This window comes from Phodopus roborovskii, unplaced genomic scaffold (genome assembly GCF_943737965.1).
Source record: "Phodopus roborovskii unplaced genomic scaffold, PHOROB, whole genome shotgun sequence".
Lineage (NCBI taxonomy): Eukaryota > Metazoa > Chordata > Mammalia > Rodentia > Cricetidae > Phodopus > Phodopus roborovskii.
The window spans coordinates 15,975-42,750 of record NW_026125152.1 but is presented as its reverse complement, the minus strand read 5'-3'; the positions used below and the strand labels follow the sequence as shown (position 1 = coordinate 42,750).

At 37.9% G+C, this 26,776-nt stretch overlaps 1 protein-coding gene across 1 annotated transcript in view; it reads right to left on the bottom strand.

Annotated features, from left to right (window-relative positions):
• Positions 1-26,548, bottom strand: part of LOC127226263 (E3 ubiquitin-protein ligase TRIP12-like) — a 94,697-nt gene extending 68,149 nt beyond the window's left edge. The window contains 5 exon segments of the mRNA XM_051190172.1: positions 7,941-8,000; positions 8,088-8,743; positions 10,176-10,301; positions 26,400-26,463; positions 26,466-26,548. Coding sequence (XP_051046129.1) covers positions 7,941-8,000; positions 8,088-8,743; positions 10,176-10,301; positions 26,400-26,463; positions 26,466-26,496 — 937 coding nt within the window. The 5' untranslated portion in view covers positions 26,497-26,548.
• Between the last annotated feature and the right edge of the window lie 228 nt (positions 26,549-26,776).

Below are 26,776 nucleotides of genomic sequence, written 5' to 3'. Positions count from 1 at the left end.
AAAATACAAACATTTGACAACTGAGAAATAGCTATAGTTATATGCATCTATATTCCCAGCTAAGACAGGACAACTATGAACATGAGGCTATAGGGAAAGTCTCTAAAACAGGAAAAGCTGAATGAATAAAACATCCCCTACAGCTGAGACAGTAATACAACCAGGCACAAAGAGCAACTATCTGGAGGTTTCTTATCCTCAGCAAGATGAAGCAGAAGTATGGAGACCATTAGGAAGGAATATGGAATTGAGGAAGTAATGTGGTCAAATAAAAGGAAACCAACAACAAAACAAAGCATTAAATTCAGGGAAATAATGTGTTAAAATGAAACATTTCCTTCCTGTAGTACAGACATTTATACATTCGTGTAATACAACAAGGATAAACAAAAAGAACAATTTATGTTCAGTGGACATAAAATTGAGTGAAGACACAAATCCTCCTAGGTCTGAGGATAAACAGCACAGTAGCATAATGCAGATCTGAGGTTCCATCTATGTTAATAAATCGATGTTACAGGGTTGTACTCATTTTCCATAAGGAGAATAAAAGATCAAGCCAGGCAGTGATAGTACACGCCTTTAATCCTAGCACTTAGGAGGCAGAGGCAGGAGGATCTCTGTGAGTTTGAGGTCAGCCTTATCTAGGGAATGAATTCTAGATAGCTAAGGCTACAAAGAGAAACCCTGTCTCAAAAAAACAAAATTAAAAAATAAAAGATCAAACCACAGGGAGAAATAAGCAATCAACAGGCTTTTAAGGCACACTTAGTTTAGTAATACCAAAATAACTGATCAATAAAAACACATGTGACAATAAGAATACTGTTTGTTTTGTTGACAAGGGTGCTTTATTTTATTTATTTATTTTTTGGGGGAACCATTTTGCTTTAATATAACCAAGACTAGACTTAAAATTTGACACATTTTAATTTAATTTCACTGAGATGCCTCAGTGCTGGAGATACAGATACAGACAACTATAATCCACTACTGGTTTTTAACAGTAACACTTAGGTAACTTCGATATAATCTGTTTTAATGTGTTCAAAAAAAAATAGTAATTTGGCAATGTTTTTAATTTTTCGGCTGGAGTGTTGGCTCAGTGGTTAAGAGCACTGGCTGCTCTTCTAGAGTACAGAGGTTCGATTCCCCGCACTCTGTGTCATCCAGCATCTCATACAGATATTCATGCAGGCAAAACAACAGTGCACATTTTTAAAAAAAAAAAAAAAAATTCCTTATCTTTTCATAGGTTTCAAAAGCATTTGTTTGTATCTTTTTAAAAATTTTGTTGGAGGAACAGCATGTGGAGATCAAAGGACAGCTTCTAGGAGCAGGCCATCTCCTCTCACTTGTTTCTGAGGCAGGGGTCTGTTTTTCTGCTGTCTACTTATGGCTAGCTTGCCTATGATTCTCCTATCTCTTCGCATCTCACTGTAAGAATGTGCTAATTAGGGCTGGAGGGATAGCTCAGCCATTATTAAAGGCTAGGCTCACAACCATAAATAAGAATGTGCTGATTATAGGTGAATACCACTACATCAGGCTTTGAAGATCAACTTCAGGTCATCAGGTTTGTGTGGCAAGTGTTTCAAACTTTGAGCCCTCTCTGTGGCCCTTCCTGGTATCTTTTCAAAATAGTTACATATTTGAATTATTAAGCAGCTGGGTTATTTTGAAAGCTATACTGTAATATAGGCAACTCCTTTGTGTCCCTGTGTAGCCTTTGCTGGTATAGAACTCACTATGTGAGCCAGACTGACCTCAAACTCCCAGAGCTCCTTCCTGCCTCTGCCTCCCAAATGTTGGAATTAAAGGCCTGCCCCACAGCTTGACATTTAACCCTATTTTAAGTTTTCTACCTCATAAGAGACAAAAATAAGCCCATCTTTCCAACTCAACAAGGGTGACACTATAAAAAGCTTTCTGTAACACTAATAATAAAAAACTCAAGATATATTGGGGTTCAAGCTGATGGTCAGATAAGCAAAGTAGCCAACCTCTAGCTCTTACTATGCTCAGACCAAAGAGGTGATCATCAGACTGCTCCCAACTTCACTGTTCCTCAGATTGAGTCACTCAGACTACCATAATCTTCTCAATGTGGCTAGAGACTAATTCTGTAAAACTGACTTTATTTCTTCCTTTTATAACTTAAATCCTGGAATTAAGGGCAAATGATCCCAACTGCTGGGATCAAAGGCATGAGCTCTGTTACTCTTCACTCTTGTTTACACCAGGGTAGCCTTGAACTCAAGAAAGAGATACATTGGCCTATCTCCTGAATCCTGTGATTAAAGGTGTGTATCACCATTGTCTGACCTCTATGGTTTGTGGCTAGCTTTGTATTCTGAACCCTCAGGTAAGCTCTAGTAAATTATAAATAATAGATCATCACACTTAACAAATGTCTAATTTCTAAATTCCTCGCTGCTGCTCAATTCATTTTAGTTTTCTCTGTGTTAGATGCATCAGTTAGATACCATGTATCAAACTGGTAAGAGTTCTCAAAAAATAAAACTGCTTTCTCAGAACCCATCTGCTTGATTCTTGTAAAATTCCAAAAATGGCCATAAGCTGCATCATCTCACTAACAGAATATGAAATTCAAGATGGAAATAAGCTGGTAATACTATGTTAGCAACAGTATGCACATTGTGTTTACTTTAAATAAATGAGAATAAATGAGGGCTAAGTTCACATAAAATGAGAAATTTTTCTGTAACCAAATATTCCTTCTATTAACTTGGCATTATCAACTACTCATTTTGTAATTATTTCTTTAAAAATCACATTACATTAATAAGAAGGTGTTGGCAAAATACTTCGTGATAGCTAATACTGTCAATTTGACAAGATTGAGAATAACTAAAAATGGCAATAGCTAATAGGAAGGAGTGAGAAACAAGCAAGGCTGCTAGGCAAAGAGAATAAATAGGAGGAATCCAGGCTCCAGAAAAGAGGGAGAACCCCAGGAGCCAGTCACCCATCCACACAGCTAACTTAAAAAACTATCCCATTTCTCTTTAACTAGATTTTGCCTCTGGGCTTTTTAACTTTATCCTATACTTCTTACTACAAGTGAATCAAAATGTCCCTTACCACAAAGTTCTTGTCAATCAAATCTTAGAATACGCTCTTTACCCATTCTCACTGCACGTTAAAGTTGAAAGAAAACATCTGTAAAGAAATAAACTACGGTGGGCGTTGGTCAAATTTTACAGCTGTGGTGGTGCATATCTTTAATCCCCAACTAGGGATTTGGGGGGGAGGGTAGAGACAGGCAGATCTTGAGTTCCAGGCCAGCCTGGTCTACAGAGCAAGTTCCAGGACAGCCAGGATTGTTGCACTGAGAAACCTTGTCCCTTGTCTCAAAAAGAAAGGAAGGAAGGAAGGAAGGAGGAAGGAGGAAGGAAGGAAGGAAGGAAGGAAGGAAGGAAGGAAGGAAGGAAGGAAGGAATACAAAGGGTACACTGGGAAAGCAATACACTGACCACATACACTGAGAAAGTGATACTGTATAATGAGTCTGGGTACACTCCATCAAGTTTCTGATCATGAAAGCAAGATTAGTAGAATAGCTAGTTTGTTCATGTTCCAACTAACTGACAGAACTCTTGGTGGATTTTTGTTTGTTTTCAATGCTAATTCAAGGAAAATCCTTTAAAAAGAGCCTGGGCTATCTTCCTATACAATCAAGAGTCCCATGAAACTCCCAAAACAATACAGACAACTGCAGAATTAGCTGATAAAACCTTACGCTCAAGTGGCCATACATCTAGGTTAGAGGATGCAGAAAAATCAAGCTGGCACTTAAGCTTGAAATTTTCTCTTTACCGACTAGCCCTCCTAGTGCTAGTGGCTGTTCAAGACTGTTGGGCAAGCTTTCATTCAGCAGTGGATCATATGTCAAGATGAGCCAAGTGACATATGGCACAATAATGGCAAGTCTGTGAAAAAAGCAACCCAACTGCTTTCTGAGCAGATTTGTTATCACTCCACTGTTCCTGGATTTCCTTTCCAGCCAGATCCCTCTACCACTTTAGCCCTAAATAAACACACAAAGACTTATATTAATTATAAAACTGTTGGCCAATGGCTAGGGCTTTTATTGGCTAGCTCTGTCTTAATTATTAACCCATCTCTATTAAACTATATATTTCCACAAGGTCTTGGCTACCTCCTTTGGCATCTCCTCAAGGTGCCTTTCTGCCTCTCCCCCAGCATCCTCATCTCCTAGTCCCGCCTATCTTCCTGCCTCTACTGGCCAAACACTGTTTTATTCATCAATCAATAAGAGAAACACACACAGAAGGACATCCCCAATCACTCCACAGGAGAGAATTCACATGTTACTGTAAACTCATGGTGTTACTAGTTGTGGTGGGTGGTATAAGCTCTAGTGGGAGTTACTATTATTTTTTTAACTAAATAGACATATTCCCTTCTAAACAACTATGTTTATACTCGATAGATTAGTGCTGCTTTTTTTGTGAGATAAGCATCTTTGCACTGCTCAGTAGTAACTGCACAGACTTGACTTGATCAAAGTACTAAGAAAGTGCCGAATGCTTTAAAGAGCCTTACAAAGAGCAACAAACAATGCAAAGGGTGAGAGAAATTAATATTTTGGCACAGGAGAGATGATTCATGCCTCACAACATCAGAGTTAAATCCCTAGAATCCAAAGTGGAAGGCAGAAGCAAGAACTCTTGACTCCCTAAGTTTGGCCTCCACAATAAGGAATCAAGACATGACTAAAGGGTAAAGAAAGACGGTGCTACCCAGACTTCAACATACACAAATGGGTACCTGTATACCACCATACACACGCTTGGGGGGGGGGGGGAGATGAGGGGAGGGAGTGAGGGAGGAAGGGAAGAGGATGGTAGAGAGAGAGAATATTAGGGAATAATTGCCAGGAGGAAGGAGAATGTTATTTGTATATATGAAGATGACATAATGAAACCAATTTTGTATAATCAATATATACAAATAAAATCTTTGCTTTTAACCGGGTGTTGGTGGTGCATGACTTTAATCCCAGCACTCAGGAGGCAGAGGCAGATGGATTTCTGTGAGTTCGAGGCCAGCCTGGTCTACAGAGCTAGTTCCAGAACAGGCTCCAAAGCAATACCGAGAAACCCTGTCTCAAAAGAGAGAAGGGGGGGGGGGGGGACCATTCCTTTACCCCTTCATTCTGCCTGCCTCCCTACTTTTCCCTCCTTCCTCTCCCCCCTCTCTCACTATGCAGTCATGACTGGCCTCAAGCCTATAAAGGTCTACATGCTTCTGCCTCACTCTCCAGGCTGCTGGGTTTGAAAAGTATACCACCACACCACACCCTAGAAACTATTTCTTTAAGGGGGTTGGCTGGGAGAGCTGAGATGGCAGTATTCAGTAGTTGTTCTTCCACACAACCCTGGTTTAATTTCCAGTACCCAAATGGCAGTTCACAACTGTAACTCCGGTTCCAGGGAATCTGACACCCTGTGTCTATGAGGTAACCAGGCATGCAAATGGCAAACAGTCATAAATGCAGGCAAAACACCCATATACATAAAAAATTTAAATGTTGTTATAAGAAACCTCAAATAGGCCTAGTGGTACATGCCTGTCATTTCTGCACTTTAGAGGCTCAGGCAGGAGGATCAAGAGTTCAAGCCTGAGCTGTACAGTGAGCTATAGCTCAACCTTACTTGGATAAAGACACCCTGTCTTAAAAAGAAATGAACATTTGAGTAGAGCATGAAGGCATGGCCCGGTAGTACTTACTATGCGCCATCACCTGGACATGGAACTACCTTAAGAAATAAGAACCAAGCTGGGGCAGTGGTGGTGCTGCCTTAAATACTAGCACTCAGGAGGCAGAGGCAGAGTAATCTCTATGCCAGCTTCGTCTACAGAGTGAGTTCCAGGATAGTCCAGACTGTTCCACAGAAAACCCTATCTCAAAAACCCAAAAGGAAAAAAGAAAAAGAAATAGGAACCAAATAACTTGAGTGAAGAATTGGGAGATGAAAGGAAGAATGTAAACAGAATCCAATTCACTAGCTATGAAAACTACACAGCTACCCAACAAATACAACAATAAAAGAAAGCCACACACTATCACTTCACTTCAAGTAAGAAGGAAGGATAGGAGTTGACATCAATATTTCCAATTATAAAAAAAACAAAAAGAAAAAAATAGGGACAGGCAGTGGTGGCACACGCCTTTAATCCTAGCACTTAGGAAGCAGGAGGATCTTTGTAAGTTCAAGTCTAGCCTGGTCTACCGAGTGAGTTCCAGGACTGGCTCTAAAGCTACAGAGAAATCCAATCTCAAGAAACAAACAAACAAATAATAAAACCTGGGCAGGATGGGATGCCAAGCTTTTTTTAAGCAGGTCTTTCATTTCCTTTTGACTTCAAGCTACTATGCATTACTTAATACAATTTTAAATGACATTTTTCTAATAATCATATGATTATTTAGTCACACACAAAAAAATGTTATAGTTAAGCAGGTTAAGGAGCTTACTCAGTACCAAACTTAAAAGACATTAGACTCCAAAGTAGGAGAGAATCAAGTTGTCCTCTGGCTCCATAAGCTCCATAGCTCACGCCCATGTTTTGTGTGTGTGTGTGTGTGTGTGTGTGTGTGTGTGTGTGTGTGTGTGTGTGTACACAGCTACAGATTTAGAGCTAAACAGAGTTAACACCTCAGGCTCTATATTAAGTTAGGCTGATTCAGTGGTTAGCTGAAGTTATTGAACAAAAACATTCATGAGGGCTGGTCAGATGGCTCAGCCAATAAAGATGCCTGCTACTGGGTGTGAGGACCCAAATTCAATCTTCAGGATCCATAGGGTGAAAGTAGAGAAGCACTGTCTTCTGACTTAAACATATGTACCATGACATATGTGTACCCACAAACACACACAGGGAAGAAAAAAAAAAAATGTAATTAAAAAAAAAAAATGCTAACAGCAACCACTCAAAGGCTTTCAATAATCCAGGAATGCCATAGTTCTATCTAGCCAGTCTTATAAGGACTCAAGAAAGAAAACTACCTGAGCTCCAAGTACTGGGTTATTTGCCTGCAATCCCAGGCTAAAGCATTAAGATCACAGGGCTTGAAACTAGTTTGAGCAACACGTGGAGACTCTGTCAAGAATTTTATAACAGACAGAAAATTAAGACCTTTAATATGCCTTTAATCTCACATTCCGGAAGCAGAGGTAGTCTGATCTCAGTGAATCTGAGGCCACCTTAATCTACAAAGTGATTTCCAGGACAGCCAAAGCTGCTACAGATAAAACTGTCTTGAAAAACAAAAAGACCTTTAATCCTGATAATAAATGCAAAAAGGGACAGGTGGTGGTGGCCCATGGGTGATAAAAGCAGGTAGATCTGAGTTTGAGGCCAGTCTGGTCTATAATACAAGCTCCAGGACAGCCAGGGCTACACAGAGAAATGCTACCCCCCCTTGCCCAATGAAAAGGATGTGACTCAATGGTCTCTTTGTCATTTATTTCTTACAATAGAATTATCAGCAGTTAGAAAGCCAGTTATCTGTTTGCCCCAGTTATAAGGAGAAACTATCCTGAGAAGGGGTGTGGGGTGTATGTCCTGAAAGAAGTCATAAAATATTGCACTCTTTAAACATAGTAGAGAACACCAACATTTCCCCCCATGCTGACATTAGGAAATGACTGATCAGCAGTGCTGTAAAGACAAACATACAGTCACTGAAATTAGATTACTTAGCAGTAATAAAACATTCCCTTGACTGTCTCTGCAAATTTAACTTATATTTCAATTGCTATGCACTGCCATAAGGAGATAAAATAGTCAATCTAAGAGAGAATAAATAAAACTACTTAAAAGCATAATCAATCTTGACCAACCAGGAGATATTCTTTGAGTAAAGAAAGATTGTCCCATAAACTTACTTGCTAATTTGGCCTGTAATCCAGAAGGTCCAGGTTTTGATGTCTCTGACTTAGAAGACCCTGGAAGAGACAGTTTTGTTTTAGGTAGGCTAACTTTAGGGCTGAAACGAGCGGCCCAATCAAATTTTGAAGAGCCACCAGTTTTACTCTGTTCTTTTTCCCTGCTGCTTCTTCTGGGACTAGGGCTGGATGCTGAACGGGAACGCCTGGCCTTGTTTTGGTCTTTTCCTTGTTTCACCCTGGCACCAGGTGGTACAGTAGAAGAGGCCGAGGCTACAGCCGAAGATGAGGAGGAAGTAGAAGCAGCAGAAGAAGAATCGGTGATGGTGCTACACCCAGCTTTGGCTGAGGTGGCTGATTTTGAAGCCAGCTTGGTGGGTTTTGCAGATCTCTCTTCGGCACCAGTTGATTCAGACCCAGATCCACTCTTTACACAAGAACTCTCTGTCCTCTTTCTTTTCTGACTCCGTGAACTACCAGCAGCCACACTCTTTCTGGTGTGAGCCTTGCTTGTTGATGGCAATTGTGCAGATTTCAGTTGTTGCTCCTGGTCTAAATGTCTCTTCTTTGACTTACTATGTGGCTTATTGGTTCCTGAGACAGACTCGATGTGTTGAAATGCTCTGGGCTTTTTCGCAGAGCTAGGAGAACCGGTCCTGTTGTAGTCTGGACTAGCACTGCGTTTCACTCCTCGAGAATTGTCTTTCTTAGGCACCTGCCCCGTTTTCTGCCTTTCAGAAGTATTGGCTCTGTCTGGATCCTCTGGTTGTGGAACTATGACAGCAGATGATGAACTGCAGCTTCTAAGAAGTTAGATAAGAAAAAGTTAGTAGTAGCCTATCTTGAGTAAACCTGCTACCTAACACTTAACTCCCCAACTCCCCTAAATACTTGGACTAAGTACTTGGGACAGAAGGGGGGGATGGGACAATTTCTGTGAAGCCCAATATTAACATTTTCAAATAATTCAAAAACGAAAGGAAAAGTCTGTGGCTTTTAAATATATTTTGTTGGAAAATAAGAATGCTTCTTATAGGGGTGGGGAAGGAAGAGGTATTATCTCTCTCACAGCTCAGAATGGTCTATACCTAACAGAGTCTCTGAAAACAGGTCTTGTCTCCATGCCCATGTGCTGGGAATATAGGCTTGTGATACTATGCTCAGCTCAAAAGTAAGAGTACTCTTTGGTCAAAGATCACTGACATTAAAACACTCCTAATCTAAAGAGTTTATTGTTTTAAGAATGCTCACTACTAAGAAAGAGTACTGAAATTTCTCAAAGACAAACATTTTCCCAATGTGTAGAGGAAATAAGCATAAATAATACATTTCCTGAAAGGTTACACACCATCTTATAAAACAAAGAATCTTCACATTAACACCCCTTTGCAAAGCCTACTACCAACTGGTGATCTAGAGTGATGGCTCACTTAAGAGCACTTGCTGCTTTTGCAGAGAACCGCTGTTCAATTCCCAGCACACACATGGTGACTCACAACCACCAATAACTCCAGTTCTAGGGGATCCAAAACCTCTTCTGGCCTTCTCTAGCACCCGTATGTATGTAGCACATACATAAAATAAAATTTCTTTAGAAAAAAAATACTGGGGGTGTTGGTGGCGCATGCCTTTAATCCCAGCACTGGGGAGCCAGGGGAAGAAGGATCTCTTGTGAGTTCGAGGTCATCCTGGTCTACAGAGCTAGTCCCCAGGACAGGCTCAAAGCAACACGGAGAATACTGACTTGGCTTAAACTAACAAAAATAATTGACTTAAACAGACTCTAACAACCAGCATTAAAGAAAAAGTTAATTAAATGACACCTTCAAATGGCTACAATGGGGCACAAGCAATTAAGAGCAATTGCTATTCTTCCCATAGGACTTACTTGAGTTCCGTTCCCAACACCCAGACCAGGTACCTCCAACACCAGAGAAATCCAATGCCTTCTTCTGGCCCGAGGGCATTGGCACTCATGTGCACATACCCACACATATACAGGGTTTTTAAATGCAATCATGGTTTAAGTAAATGAGGAACCTAAGCAAATAAAAATTTCACTGCCTAAGGTATGTATCAGTGATATCACCAGAAAGGGAATAAAATAACATACTCAGAGGAAAAAAGGAAAACGTGTAGTAATATCTGAGATAACCCTGTAAGTTTTAATTTATGCAATAATTTATATGCAATTTAAGCCTTCCTTGAAATTGTACAAGCAATGTGAAAATTTACCTTTTAGAAAGGTGTCCCCTTGACAGTTCAGAAGTAGTATTAGATTGCACTTTGGGTGCCTTAAAATTAGATTTTCTACTCTCAGGAGGGATATATCCCTTATGTTTTGCCTGCCCTAAATGTGACCTGTCAGCAGAAAATCAAAACAGAAATCTATCAGGACACTGAGATGCAAATACAATATCCAAGTGAAATTTTTACATTAAAAAAAAATCCTCCCAAAACATAGCTGACCTATACTTCTTCCATATATTTATTAAATCATGATCCTATCAAATAACCTGAGAAAAAGTAATTTTGTCTTAGAACCAACTTTATATCCAAAGGTTAAGATTCCTAAGTATCAGTTATCAAAATGCATAGTTCTTGCTTAGCAAGCTTTTCAGATTTCATTGCAGAAATTAAAGAATTTTCTCTCTCCCCTCTCTCTTTCAAACACACACAGCAAATACACTACTTTTAATATCACAGTGTATGCTAATGTACAGTAGGTTGACTAAATGACAATGTACTATATATTCCAAAAACTGAACTCTGAATATTTTAATGAGGAAGAAATGATAATACAGGAATATTTACTCTGATATGTTTAACATTATATGATACACACACACACATACATATTTCAAAACACATTGTTACATAGTATCCCATAAATGTGCAGTTTGTAAACTTGAAAAAAATTATTGTGACTATGACTTTTGAAAGTTTATTATAGCTGGGCATGCAGATCTATGGCAAATATGTGCCCAGCTATCATGCACAAGAGCTTGGTTTCAATCTCAAGCATAAAGGGTAGGGGAAGAACCTGTAAGAAAGAAAAAAAAGAAAAAAAAAAAAAAAAACTTGTAGAATAAAGGCAACAGTGATTCACAAAATGATTGTTTCCAATTTGTACATTAAGATTGAGGTTAAGGACAGTAAATACAGAACTGAATGTATCCATTTTCAACCTGGTTTTGCATAGAAAAACAATGTGGACATCAAATAGCAAATAAAACATCATAAAATCAAGACAGTATTAATAGAAAATACACTTGTATGCAAATATACACACATCCTCCAGATAGTAACAATTACCACAAAACATTATTTTATGTTAAAAAGACACCAGTGATATACCTACATTTTATTTATAACAAATTTTTTTATCAATCCCACCTTTATTCTAAAAGCAAGTATAAAGAAATTCTGTCAACTGTTAGATCTTTTGTGTAACTCCAATCAGGGTCTACAAAGCATTTACATATACCATAAAAAGGCACATAAACACATATCATCTTATTAAAAATAATTGGCAATCATGGTCTTCACAAAAGTATATGCTAATAAGGAGTGGGAGCACAGTGTTATTAATACTAAAGACAGTTACTTTTCTAAAAGTAACTTGACTGAGGTAGAACTTGGTTTAAAACTTAGGATAACTATGCAGTAGGGTCCTGGGTTCGGTCTTAACTTTGCAAATTGTTCCATAGTTACTTACAAAGAGGAATAACATTTTTCAGGAAAAGGGATTTAATAGCAATAGAACATTTATAAATTATTTTCACAGTTTTCCTGTACTTGGTTATATTTGTACTAGAGGCTGAATTCAGGGCCTTTGCACATGCAAGACAAGTGATCCACTGCTGAGCTGTCAGCAAAAGTTTTGTAGTTCAAAGACCATGTGTTATTCATTAAAACCTAAACATCTTTTTAAGAAATAGTAACTGAGCCAGGTGTGATGATGCAAACCTTTATCGACAGCTCTAGGGAGGCAGAGGAAGGCTTATCTCTGGAAGTTTGAAGTCAGCTTGGTCTATAGAGCTAGTTCTGGAAGAGCCAGGGGTACACTAAGAAACCCTGTTTCAAAAAAACCAATGTCAACCTCTGGCTTCCAGAAGTGCATATACATTGGCTCATTTATACTATATACTAACACATAAACCACAAACTAAATACATGAATTATAAATAAGGTGTTCCATATCCCAATAAACCACAAAATATAAAAACACTAATTCTTTATCATCAAAAATTAATCCACTCTAAAAAGTAGAACTACTCACAAAAACATTGTCCCTTTGTTTTTACTAAAATTTTGTTTGCAGTGCTAAACTTAGAATGCATTTATCATGACCTTACTAAGACCAATGAAGTAGAAAACAGCATATATAAATTCTCAGTAACAGGTCACAAAAAAGTAAACTCTATCCATCAGATCAAAACACAAAATTCCAATTAACTTAGTGGAGCCCATTCTGTATGGAAGGATACCATGCCCAGCCTGGATACAGGGGGTGTGGGGGTGGGAGAGGTGCCTTGGTCCTGTCTCAACTAGATGATAAGACAGACTCAGTAGACGTCCTATGGGAGGCCTTACACTAACCGTGGAGCAGGTGGGAAGAGGGGGGGGAGTGGAAAGAGTGGGAGGAAAAGAGAGGGAGGGGAAACTGAGATTGGAATGTAAAAAATGAACTAACTAAAAAACAAAACTATAAACAAAATTCTGCTGGTGCACACCTTTGATCCCAGCACTGGGAGGCAGAAGCAGATGGATCTCTGAGTTCAAGGACAGCCAGCCAGTGCTGTTACAAGGAAACCCTGTCTCAAAAAAAGCAAAAGCAAAACCAAAGCAAAGTTAAACAAAAATGGAACAAAAGCCTAGTGGTTATGGTGCATGCCTTTAATCCCAGCACCCAGGAGGCAAAGGAAGGCGGTTCTCTCAGTTTGAGGTCAACCTAATCAACAGAGAAAGTAAAAACACCAAAATTGGCTTAAAACAACAACAGTGTGATCCTTTCAAATTTGTTTAGCTAGTGTTATTATCTATTCTCATTGAGGAGTAATTCATATTTTTAAAAACTGCTGTGCAGGGCTACCAAGATGGCTCAGCAGGGGAAGGCAATTGCCACTAAGTATGACAACCTAAATTCTATCTCCAGGACTCGCATGGTTAAAGGACAAAACCTCTGCAAAGTTGTCATCGAACCTGAACACATACACTGTGGCACATTCACACATTAAAGAAACTGTTTTTAAAAACTAGTCATCTTTCCTATTTGTTTTAGAAAGAGGGCAACCAATCTTCTTTATATTCAAATGACATTTTCAGCTTTGTAGGACTTGGGGCATAACTTAGTAGTGAAGCCTAAGTGGCTTTGATCCCTAGCACAACAGCATAGAAAGGATTATAACCATTAACAGGTAAAGTCTTCCCTTTTGATCTTGTAAACATAGGGGAATATATATTCCTTTGAGCCTCCTATGGTTCCAACTTTGGAACTAATTTTTTGTTATGTTTTCACATATTGCCAATTCTTTTCTCTCTTTAATCAAAACACCCTTTACCACTTAATTTTATGTTGTAATGTTGAGGAAACTGCCTATTAACCAACAGTACTTCCACATTATACTGAGACCAATATTAAGTACATAACTGGGGGGAGGGGTACTATAAAGCCCAGCAAGCCTAGTCTCCATAGTGAGTTTGTAACAAAAAAGCAACAAAAATTAAAATTATAAAAGAGGAAGACTATAATCAACACTGGTTATATATTCCCAAGATTACAAGTCTGAAATACCTCTTGTCTTTTAGGATATTGAATATTTACTGTAACTGCTAGTCAGAACTTAGATAGGATTAACTATAATCTATCTGTAGGGTTTGGAAATTAAATCAGTGGTAAAGTATACAACTTTGTATTCACGAAGCCCTAGGTTCAATCCAAAACAGAACTCCCACCACACACAAATTCTTAGTCAAAAGATTACAAAGAAATCCAAACTTCACAACAATGAATACACTACACTTAATGTTAGAAAAATGAAGTGTCTAGTTAATAACAATATATTTTGTTATATACATTTTTTAAATGTTTGAATTCATTCAAATATGGTGAGACAGTATAATTCCCAGCACTTAGAGCATAATTTGATGCTGCCCTTGGCGCGCGCGCACACGCACACACACACACACACACACACACACACACACACACACACACACACACACACACACAAATTCCCAATATGGAATTTATTACATCTCTCAATTTTGTGTGTAAAAACAGAAACATGTATATTAATATAAAGCTAATTTTGTCTTCCGAAAAATTAAACATTTTTTATTTGAAACACGTCTTAAGGATTCTGAGGACAATTTCAACTACATAGTGATTTTGAAGACAACTTGAGCTACATAAGATCCTGTGTCTCAAAAAATATGGTTAGGAGAAAAGGAGGAAGAATAGATTGAAGAGATGGCTCCACAGAAATGCAAAAGGATTACATCCCGAACTCAGATTCCCAGCACCCACATACAAAGCTGGGCCCAGGAGCACTGCAAGTAGTCACAGTACTGGGTAGGTGGACACAGATCCCTGGAACTCATTGGTGAGCTAGATTAACAAAATTGGTGCCTGCTAGTTTTAGTAAGAAAACCTGCCTCAAAAACATGGTGGAGATCAAATGAAGACAACATCCAGTATGATACCTGGTACACCCCATGCAAGCAAGCATGCACACAGAGATGGATAGATGGACAGGCAGAAAACATACATGCAATGAATGTGTACACATATCAAACAATAAATACACAAACAAACCAAAGAAAACAAAGAAGAAATGCTTACTAGACAGCAGTAATATTGTCCCTAGAGTATACATTGAGTAGTAGTGATACTTTTGTCATCTCATAGGTGTAGGCTAGAAGAAGTTAGCATACAATTCAGTGTTGTGGGGCTGAGTGTGGTCAGCAGTGGAGTGCTTGTCAAGTATATGAAGGCCACAATCTCCATCGACAGCACTGCAAAACTAAAAGGAAAACAAAGAGCTGTCCCCTGATCAGTATATTGTAAATAGTCTCACTAGTAAACATATGAAGACATAATAATTCAATAAAGGAAAAAAGAAAAGCAGGCTGAAGATGTGGCAGTGAGATACATGAAAAATATACTTTTAACTTCTTAGTTCATATTTGTTTTACAGCTTTTATACAAGTTATAAATTTCCAGAAGTGCAAATGAAGCAACAGAAGCTTACTTCCAGTGTTCTACAACCCTGCTTAAGGCACTGAAATATACTTGAGACTTCACATGAATAAACTAAAATATCAACAGCCAAATATTTATCTATTTAAATATTACTTGGCAATGGTTTGCTTTCTGATTATTTTTATTTCTGTAAAATACTAATAGATGATATTGTTATTTTTAAGCTGTAAGAAATATTTTAGATAAATAATTCATGTTAACATACTAAAGAAGGGGGGAGGGGAATACCAAAGCATATTGAAGACAGATCCTATTGTATACATTAATGATTACTGGCAGGGAAACCTCTATCTGGTAGGGTTTAGAATTACTGTACTAACCTATTTCAACAAGTATATTGTGTTTACTTACTAACAATTTATATGCATTTCATGACAGAACAAATAAATAATAACTAATCTAGTCTTTGTCCTCAAAGAAGTCTATCTCATAAAACAGTAATTCATTTACCACTGAAGTTCCCCTAAACACACAAGTTACTTATAGCAAGAAAATACAGGCTTTTCAGAACATCCAGCTTGAAACCTGCCTTTACAGAATGAACAGCAATAAAAAGAGCATTTCAGTCAATAGTCAAAGTAGCAGCAAGAAATTACACAACTTCACATGCTGATGAGCCAAAAGGGAAGGGGGGAGAGGGGAGGGAGGGGGAAGGAGGGAGGGAGGGAGGGGAGGGAGGAAGGAAGGAAGGAAGGAAGGAAGGAAGGAAGGAAGGAAGGAAAAAAAAAAAGAAGTTGGAACCTGCTGGGCTGGTTGGTAACCCAAACCTTTAATCCCAGCACTCAAGAGGCAAAAACCAGTGGATCTCTTGAGTTTGAGTTCCTGGAGAGCAAGAACTGTTACACACAGAAACTCAAGTCTCAGGAGAAAAAAAAAAAAAAAAAAAAAAAAAAGGGTGGGGGGTGGGGGGGTTGTAACCTTACAGTTCACCTTAGTTTCACTCCCATATTTTCTTAATTGTTTATTTTAATGTTAGTTAGTGTTTTGCCTTTATGTATATCTGTGAAAGGATGTCATATTACTTGGAGTTAAATTACAGACAGTTGTGAACTGTGGGTACTGGGAATTGAACCCAAGACTTCTGGAAGAACAGCCACTGAGACATCTCTCCAGCCCCCTCACTCCCACATTTTATAAAGTACAGGGAAAAGGGAAAAATCAATACAATGAAAAAAATGACAGTTGGTGTATTTGGTGCATTAGAGCTCAGTACCTCATGAATTACAATGTCTTAATACATTCTCTAACCTAATCCTAATCTTCAAATGACATCAAGAAAGCCATGGTCCCATTTTTTAAGAAGAGGAGGCTTACTACCCACAGCTGCCAGGTGTGAAAGACAAAACCTTGCCCAATTATTCAACTCCCAAAATTTTCGAAATGAAGCACTGATCAAAAAAATGACCGGCATTTGTAACAATTAAATTGTTCCTAACCATTCTAGTACTTGGTCCCTAATTGTACATTAAAAAGGAGATGCTATGTAAGGAAAAATAAAAGAAACACCAATTTAGTATATTGAACCTTCCCTAACCAAGAATTATGAGAATGGATAATCTTACTGAGCAAGGCAGGCATACAGGCACATGCCTTTAATTCCAGCAGTTGGGAGGCAGAAGTAGGCAATCTCTGATTTGAGGCCAACTCGGTCTACAGAGTGAGTTCCAGGACAACCAGGCTAGGGATACAAAGAAACCCTGTCTGGGGGAAGACCAAAATAAGAGAAAAAAAAAAAAGATAGAGGTTTCTCAATATGTAAATAATATGGCTTTTGAACTCAATTTTACCAAGATATGTATTTAGCCAAGAACAGTTACAAACATGTAGATACTATTTTTACACATCCAATAAAAACCTTATAAAAGTACTATTAAGAATTAAATGACTGGAGCTGGAAAAATGTCTCAGCACTTAGAGCACTAGCTGAATGCTGGATGCTGGTGGCACACACCTTTGATCCAAGCACTTGGGAGGCAAAGTCAGGTGGATCTCTGAGTTCAAAAGGCTAGCCTGGTCTACAGAGGGGTTCCAGGACAGCCAAGAATATACACAGCGAAACCCTGTCTCAAAAAAAAAAAAAAAAAAAAAAAAAAGGGGGGGGGGCGGGGAGAAGGAGCACTAGCTGCTCATCCACAGTACCTAGGTTCAATTCCCAGAACCAGCATGGGAGCTCCCAGCTGTCTGTAAGTCCAATTCTAGGGAACTGACACCCTCACAAATATACATGCAGGCAAAACACCAATGCTTATAAAATAAAAATTTTTTAAAGAATCAAATGTTTTTGAGTTAAGAATGTTCAATGTTAGACATATTCAAAGCACTGGGTTCAATATCCAGCGCAACGGGTGGAATGGAAAAGGGGTTGTCAAATATTTGGAGTTTCCAACTGGCCTCATTCTGGTAGTAACTAAGCAACCACTTTAAATCTTGTTTTTCAACCCCAAGATGAAATATATTAGTCTTCTCACCATTGTCAATACAATAAGTTCCAGAGCAGGCTCAAGAAACCAAAAAAAAAAAAAAACCTCTTTCAAAATAAAAGCTCTATAAAAATGTCCCCATAAAATTTCCTTCCTCACAAACAAGATGAACAACCATTCATGATTAAAAAAAAAAAAAAAAAAAAATCACTGGACAAAAAAAAAAAAAAAAAAAAAAAAAGAGCTACTGTGATAGGTGTTTGATAAAACCAGTTATTCCAACAATCCATACAACTCATGATCCTCCTGTCTCAACTTTCTGACGTGTCTGAATTACAGGCATATTATACCAACATAGTTGATATAATATTAAAAACTCAAAGCATTGAGGACCTGACCTACTTAAGAATATAAGCTTATTATTAAGCCTACCAAAGAACACAGGAAAAGAAGTGAATGCATAATTTTTGTCAGTTACAGCTTAGAACAACATGATTGAGAGCAGCAGAAACATAATGACAACTGCACAAGCAGGAAAAGCTAGATAGATAATGAGTCCAACTGCAAATAAATCCTGGAGATTCCCAACATATTACTGTAATAGATGTGTTAGAAATTCAATGTGCTCTGAAGTTTCCACAGGATTTATCATTGGAAGAGAGAACATGCTACATTAAAATGGAAAACAGGCCTGAAAGATGACACAGTGAGTAAAATCACCTACCCCCAAATTTGACAATCTTTTGAGATCCAGGACCCACATGGTGGAAGGGAGAGCCAAACTTCAGAAAAGTGTCCTCTGATATATCTCCACACACACACACACACACAAGACACACACAGAAATGTATTTTTTAAAAGGAATGATTACATACTACAGTATAATATCCTATTGTTGGTGTTTCGCTCTTTCACTCTTTTGGCTTTTTGAGAAGCCTGCCACCCACCCAGCTCCTATATAAGTATCACTGGAAGCTTGGTTAGCTTTGCTTTTCTTACCAGTTTTCCTTAAATTATTTCGACTATCTTTTGCCTCTGGGCTTTTCTTATTTCTGTATGTCTTTCTTTCCTTCTTACTCCATGGCTAGCTAGCTGAGTGGCTGGCCCCTGACATCCTCCTTCCCTTGTTCTCTTGTTCTCCTTCCTTTCTCAGTTCTCCTATTTATAATCTCTGCCTGCCAGCCCTGTGAATCCTTGCTCCTGTCTCGATATCAGCCACTCAGCTCTTTATTGGGACCACAGGAGTTTTAGACAGGCACAGTAACATAATTTCACAGAGTTAAACAAATCACACACCTTAAAATATTCTACCACAATATCCTTTTATTTCTTTTAAAAAAGGGGGGGATACAGACAGAAAGCTATGCTAATGTCCTCTTATTCAAATCTCTGTATTATAGAGATTAATTAAAAACCTATAAATTCTTAATATCTATAAAGTTTTAGGACTTACAGAGCTCAAGTCTAGATTTCCTACTGGGAGTATCTCACTTATTTACTGTCCAAATCCTAGCTTGCCAAATACTTGAGTAAGACTGCCATGAAAGAGGAATTATGTACTCAAGACAGAAGAAGAGTGGAAAAAGCGTCAGCTCTGGACTATCTCTCTTCCATTGTCCCTTTATTATGTGAGGACCCCAGCCTTCCTGAGGGTTTGGAGAGATATCTTCCCCTCAGTAAAAGGTGTGCATCACACATCTCCTTCCTAGATAACTTTAATCAGGCAAACTGACAATGAAGATTAATCATCACTTTGAGACAACATGAGCAGAACAATGAAAGTCACTTTTCTTAATTATAGTAACATGAATTAGAAAAACTTACAAAACAAGCTGAATTGTCAAAATTTTAATATAAGCACACTTATTTTTCTCTGCCTGACCAACTTGACTATATCCCTTCAGAGCCAGGGATGTCATTCAGTGGTACAGAGATTACCTACTACCCTAAATTCAATTCCTAATACCAAAAAAAAACCAAATTCTACAAAATTCTAAAGAAATTCAAAATACAAACATTATAGAACAAGCAAAATCACAGTCTACTGCAACAATCTGACCAATCAAAAAGAAAAGCTAAATTCAGCCTACTGTGTGATTATCAGTAAAACAAATACAAATTGCAAAGACAAGAGCAAGTGTTTAATTTAGCAAAGGGTTAAAGCAGCAAGAATGCCAGGCATGGTGGTGCACACCTTTAATCCCAGCACTCAGGAGCCCCAGCCAGTCAGATCTTTGTGAGTTTGAGGCCAGCCTTGTCTACAGAGCTAGTTTCAGTTCCAGGACAGGCTCCAAAGCAACAGAGAAACCCTGTCTTGAAAAAACCAGCAAGACAGCACACTGAATACATGGGTATAAGCAGCTATATACAAAACTGTATTTCAAAGACAAAAGTAAATGTAAACCAAAAAGTCTATTTTCTGATACATAAAATGATTTTTTTTTTAATTCTTTGCTTAAAACTTTTTCACTTATTTGGGTATGTACATGCATGCATGTGTGATATAACATGGAGATCAGAGGACATTTGGAAGTCAGTTCCATCATCCTTCCACCATCAGAAGTCCAGTAATAGAGCAAGCTCATCCATCATACATGCCAGAAAGCACCTTTTCTTGCTAAGCAACTTGCCAGCCTTAAAAATCTTTAAAGTGTTAATTAAAAGCTACAGTTTGGTAACTATATCAAACATCAATTAACTATTAAAACTTTGCAGGACCAATTTCTTAATAAGGGTAAGAGATTTAAGCATTATAAGGAAAAGCTATTCTTGGTTTAAGGAAAAAGGACAAAGAATAGAAATGGACTTAATTTTGATGACTTCCATACAGTAAAACAAGAAAAATGTCTGTCAAGTGAACTAATAACCTTCCATGAAGAGCTACAATTATTTAACAAGTTATCTTTGAAATTAAGTCAAAGGCCATCTAATGAGCACTGACATAAAGCTGGCCAATATATACCAAGATGTTCAATTCACAGCAATCAAAAAGGCCAATTTTTGCCAGTGGCATCTTTTTTCTGCATACTTACACCACACACACAGGGGGGGGGAGAGAGAGAGAGAGAGGGAGAGAGAGAGAAAGAGAGAGCACGCACTTAGAGCTGGGATGTGGTGGCACATCCCTTTAATCCCAGCACTTGGGAGGCAGAGGCAAGCAGATCTCCGTAATTTGAAGTCAACCTGGAGTTCCAGGAAGGGCTCTTAAGCTACAAAGAGAAACCCTGTCTTGAAAAGCAAACAAAAAACTGCTTGGGGACAGAGCTGTAGGTAAGTTGACAGAATGCTTCCTCAGCATTCACAAGGGTCTGGTTCAATCCCCAGCACTGCATCTCCAGATACTCAGCTAATCAATACCAAGGACAATTCAATTACATGACACCCTCAAATTAAATGAATAAGACTATGCTCTATTAACTAGCATTTTGATAAATGGGAGCAATCTTTTTTGTTTAAAGAAAAATTCATCAATTTAATGATTTGTTATGGTCACCAAAATATTCATATACTTTATTAGAGTTTACAAATTCATTTTCAGAAATTAATACAAACAGAACCTCACTCAAATGTAACAGGCACATCCATTCTTTCATAGAGAAATAAAATAAAAAGCCTTCAAGAGGTGAGACGGGACACTATACTCTACAATCATGGGGTTTAAAATCAGAAAAATTATGTCAGCATTTCAAATTCTCATGTGGAAGAATACTACAGAATTCTGAAAACTACACACCTGAAAGTAACTGGTTACTATAGTCTACTATTCCTACTATCCAATTTTATGCTGAAAATTCAGATACAAAAAAAGTCAGTAATAAAGACAGAACAGAACTATATACTACGGTTATCTAAATGGTAAAACTAAATGATCTTATTTTCCTGTAGCTCACCATTTTGTAGTCTCCATACATACTTTTACAGTAAAAACAATACAGAGGAAATTAGCACTGATACAATCATAAACAAATTTAATTTAATCCCACCACTGCCCATTGAGAAAACAAGTGAAAGCACACAGTAAAATTAAAATACTGCATGGCTAAGAGGGAAGGGATAGCCTACAAATACCTGTGCTAGAAGTGGAAAATGCTAGAAGTATCCCTGAGAGCAAGCCAACAGAGAAGCAGTGGAAGGAAGTTTTTTTCCTAAGGAAGAAAAAGAGAACAGAAAAGAGAGGAACACAGATCAGCTATCATCCAAAAACTCAGAGAAAGAGAAAAAGAAAAATAATAGGAGTAAGATGTCTAGTTCATTACACACAGCAATGGAAGATGCGAGAAAAGGGAACAATCAGAAGACTTTTCTTTTATCAAAGGAATGAATGCAAATTATTATTCTTTTAAAAAAGTAAAGGGACTGAAGTGATGGCTCTCAGTTAAGAGCACTTGCTTGTTCGTGATAAGGACATAGGATTCATTTCCCAAGCACATAAACGGAAGATCACAACTATCTAAAACTCTACCCAGGGGTTCTGACACCCTCTTTTTTGGCCTCTTATGTGGCACACATACATACATAATAGCAATAAAAAAAAAAAAAAAAAAAAAACACTCAAGACGCAAAATAAAAATAAATGTTAAAAAAGAAGAAGAAAGGTTAAGTTACTAACCAGAACATTCTGGCACATGCCTGTAATCCCAATACCCAAAGGCTAATAAGCAAGGGGATTCAAAATGGAGCTGGCCTGAACTAGAGAGAAGCCTTATTGAGTAAGTGAAAAACAAATGAGAGAGTGAGTTTGAGAGGTATTTTTGATTCAGGAGGACAGGCTAACTGGAAAGGAGATTACACACCAGTGGCAGTTTAATCCTGTAGGAAAGAAAACAGCAAACAGATTTTAAAAAGTCTAAGAGATAGCCAGGCAGTGGAGGCAGGTGATGTCTGTGAGTTCAAGGCCAGCCTAGTCTACAGAGCCAGTTATAAGACAGCTAAAACTACACAGAGAAGCCTTGTACTGACAGGAGGAAAGAAAACAAACAAAATAAAAACCCAAGACCTAAATGGAGTACCACTTTCAGCAGTTCACAGTCACCTGTAAAACTGAAGCTCTATGGGTCCCAACATCCTTTTCTGTCCTCCATAAGCACATTTACACATGCATACACGTAACAGAAAATTTAATCTCCAAACTACAATTGCTCTTTCCAAATTAAACTTAATCCTCTACCTCACAAAACGCACAGGCACAGGCACACACGCACATGAGAATTTTAAGATTAGACAATTGTTAGGAGAACATAGTAGCAAAAGTTAGTCTGGGCTTCGATGAAACACACTCAAAAAAAAAAATTCTTTCCAGCAGAGGACCAGCACAAGAACCTAGATGAGAAGGGGGGGGAGGGGGGGAGCAAAAGTTTTTGGGGCCTAAAGCTGTTTCTTTGATTGTATTTATACACATAAAAACTAGAAAATAGGGGGCCAGGCTGTGGTAGTGCACACCTTAGTCCCAGCACTTGAGAGGCAGACACAGGCATTATCTGTGAGTTCAAGTCCAGCCTGGTCTACAGAAAGGCTCCAAAGCTACACAGAGAAGCCCTGTCTAAATGAAAAAGCAAACAAACAAAAACCACCTAGAAAGAAAATAAATCACTATCCCACTACACAGGTGAACACAGATATATCTTAAACAAGATGAATGATATAAGGAATGACAAATATGATGCTTAGCTTAGATGGACAAATAGGACCTCTTGTTTATTACTCTGAGATTTCGCTTTGGAAATAGGATGTCATGAACTTGTTATGTAATAGAAGATGATGATCCTGAACTTCCAATCCAGTTCACACAGAGCTGGGGATCCAACCCAAGGCTTTTTACATGCTAGACAAGCACTATATACATAGACAGTTCTTCAACAAACAAAATCTTCCAAGTATCTTTTTAAAATACACTTAAAGGTTGAAAAGTATAAGAGCATCAGCAGGAAAGAGGGCTTGGTCATTAAAAACAATGGCTATGTCTCCAGACAAGCCAGCACCCAATAGTGAGTCATAACTACCTCCAGTTCCAAGTACCTAACTCGTCCCTCAACCCTCTTCTGGCCTTCACAAACATCAGTCACGCATGTGAACAGCCACACATGCAGGTTATAGACCCATAGAAGTAATATTTTAAACTTTTATAAGAAAATTATGAAAGCTAAACTAGCAGAAGTGAAGGAAGGCAATGCTACAAACTCCACCATTATCAAAATTTAAAATGTTTATGCTTTTTCTTTCAAAAGGAAGCACAGTACAGATTGCCTTAGGGCTGGAGAGTTCAAAGCATTTGCTGCTCTTGATAAGAGTTCCCAGCATTAAGATAAAGTGAAAACTTCTACCACGTACAATACAAAATTTACAACCACTTATAAATTCAACATTCTCTTCTGAACTCCAAGAGCACCTGCATAAACTAACATGCAGACACATACATAAGCATTTAACTTTAAGAGTAAACTAAATAAATAAAAAGTATTACCTTAAAAACACATGGGGGCCCAGGGAGATGGTGTCAGGTAAAAGTACATGACACACACAAGTCTAGCAACCTGAGTTTGATTCCTGTAATATTTGTGAAGGTGGAAGAAGTGATTTATTTTACAAAGTTTTCTTCATCTATACACACACCATAACATGATGATGTGCACCCATACTCATAGATGATGCACATAATGCTGAACTATTTTCTTAATGTTTATATTAGAAATGTACCATTCATTCTACAATTTAGTAGAATTCCTATCATTGCATCCTTATAAAGTTATTTAAATTGCCGAGCATTGGTGGAGCACACCTTTAATCCCAGCACTTGGGAGGCAGAGGCAGGTGGATCTCTGTGAGTTTGAGGATAGCCTGGTCTACAGAGCTAGTTTGAGGACAGATTTCAAAGCAATACAGAGAAACCCTGTCTCAAAAACCCAAAATAAGTTATTTACACCAATACAACTCTCATCACAAAAGTTAATGACTTCCATTTGTTTCCAACTTTTGGGAGGATATGGGTCAGACAAGGTCTCTAGTTTTATACCCCAGACTGATCCTGAACTTGCTGTGCAACTCAAGATGGGATCAAATTTTGAAGTCTTCCTTCCAAGGGTACTGAGAATATAGGAATAAGTTCTATATTCTAACCAGCTCACTTGTAAACTTGTCACCCACTGTAAGAAACTGCTTAAATTCTATAGAACACTGATGTATCACACAAATGAACAAAATATGCTTTGGACAATAGAGGCAAGCAATGCTTTTGTATGGCTCAAAATGTTGACAGTTCATGTATGATAATGTACAGTTACTTATATGAAAATATAAACGCATGTACTTGCAGTTTTAAAAAGACTAACAACATGCCAAGGTCAAAAGAAACATTTTAAGTGAACTATGAAGTTAATATATTTTTATTTTATTTTTGTATATTCTCTGTTCTGATCATAATTATACTTAACCATATTTCAAAACTAAGCATGGGAACCTTTATGTTTTGTTACTACCTAAATTATGGCATTTGAATGCTGAAGACTTTGAAGTTTTCCATTTTTAACAATATGTGAAATGCATGGGGTACAGTATCACACTTTTAATCCCAATGCTGGGAGGCAGAAAGAAGCAGGCAGAGCTCTGAGTTCAAGGCCAGCCTGGTCTACAGTTAACCAGAACTATATAGAAAAACACTGTCTAGAGAGGACGGAAAAAAAAAAATCAACGTGCATGACACAGATGTTAGGAATAAATTCTCGAACAGTAATGCTATATTTTTAGCCATCAACATAAAGGAAAGTATAACTTTCATATGCTAAATGTAAAAATTAAAAAATTTAAAAAAAGCACAACTAAGTGTGACACTAACTTTTATATTTATTAAGATAACCAACAACTCCAAGAAACAGACAGACCCACTTGAGAGGACTGAAGAACTAAGATTGTCCTACAACCCTTACCCAAAGACTTCCAACTTCTACAGCAGAGGTAGAACTCACACACAAAGGTGTCCTGGTCCAAAGTCCATATCCATAACTATTTACAGTCAACACAACAAACCATACTTCATTAATTACATCTGACATTTCAGTTTCTTTTTAATGATTTACCAATATAAACATGGCTATCTCAAGAAATAACTAGAATTCAACTCTGACCCACTTCCAAGCTAACCACTGACATCTGATTACAGAACGATGCTTGACAAGTAGAGTTTTGAGTACTTAAAACAGTGGCAGTCCATCCCTAAATCAGACCCATAATTTTACTTTCAAGAAATTTATCTTACTCTTCATGCTACTGTATTTAAAAAAAAAAAAAAAAAAAAAACAGAAAACTGATTAAAAAAAAAAAAAAGCTCAATAACAGACAATAAAATCAGAGAGCTGCTATGCTAACTTTTCAGCCTCATAGTTCAGTGTTCATATGGAGTCCACAGGTAAGACTGGTCCACACTCACCCACCCTCTAGCTGATGTCAAAACCTAAAAGAAACTGCCTTTCGGTAAAATTATTCAGTCTTAAGGAAAGTACCACAAATGGCTGAATGACACGTTGCAATATGTATCAGGCAAGTACAACAGACAAACAAAACATGATATGCCTTATGCTAACAACCTTAAACCAGTGCTTCATATCAGTAACTGGGAACTAACTTTAGAGGAGCCTAACTTATTTGGAAAAAGACTGAGAAATCACTTTAAATTACTTTGCTCAGAAATTAGGGAAATGACCCATATGCAATGTTTTGGTCCTTTTGAATTTATTCCTTTTGAATTCCCAACTCCTTTTCAGGTTACCATGAAATACATACCTTCCTCCTATTGAGTCGTCTTGTGGTTGGGCCCCAGCAGTGTTCCTCTGTGAACGTCGCAGTGACCCCCTGGATTGTTATTAGGCCGGTTGGACATTGGCACCTCTCTCTTGAAGGGACATACCCTTTCTAGACACTACCATTCACTAAAAGATAAAAAGGAGGATAAAGTATAATTAGATACAATACAACAGAGAAGAAAAGTGGGGCGCACCAAGCTGTACTACCTTATTACATTGTGTAACTTGGAGCTGGAATTACTAGCTTATAAGTTAAGAGCATTTGCTGCTTGCTCATCTAAAGGACTTAAGTTTGATTTCTAGTACCCATAACTAGGCAACTCGTACTCCAGCTCAGTGGATTCAATGCACTCTTTT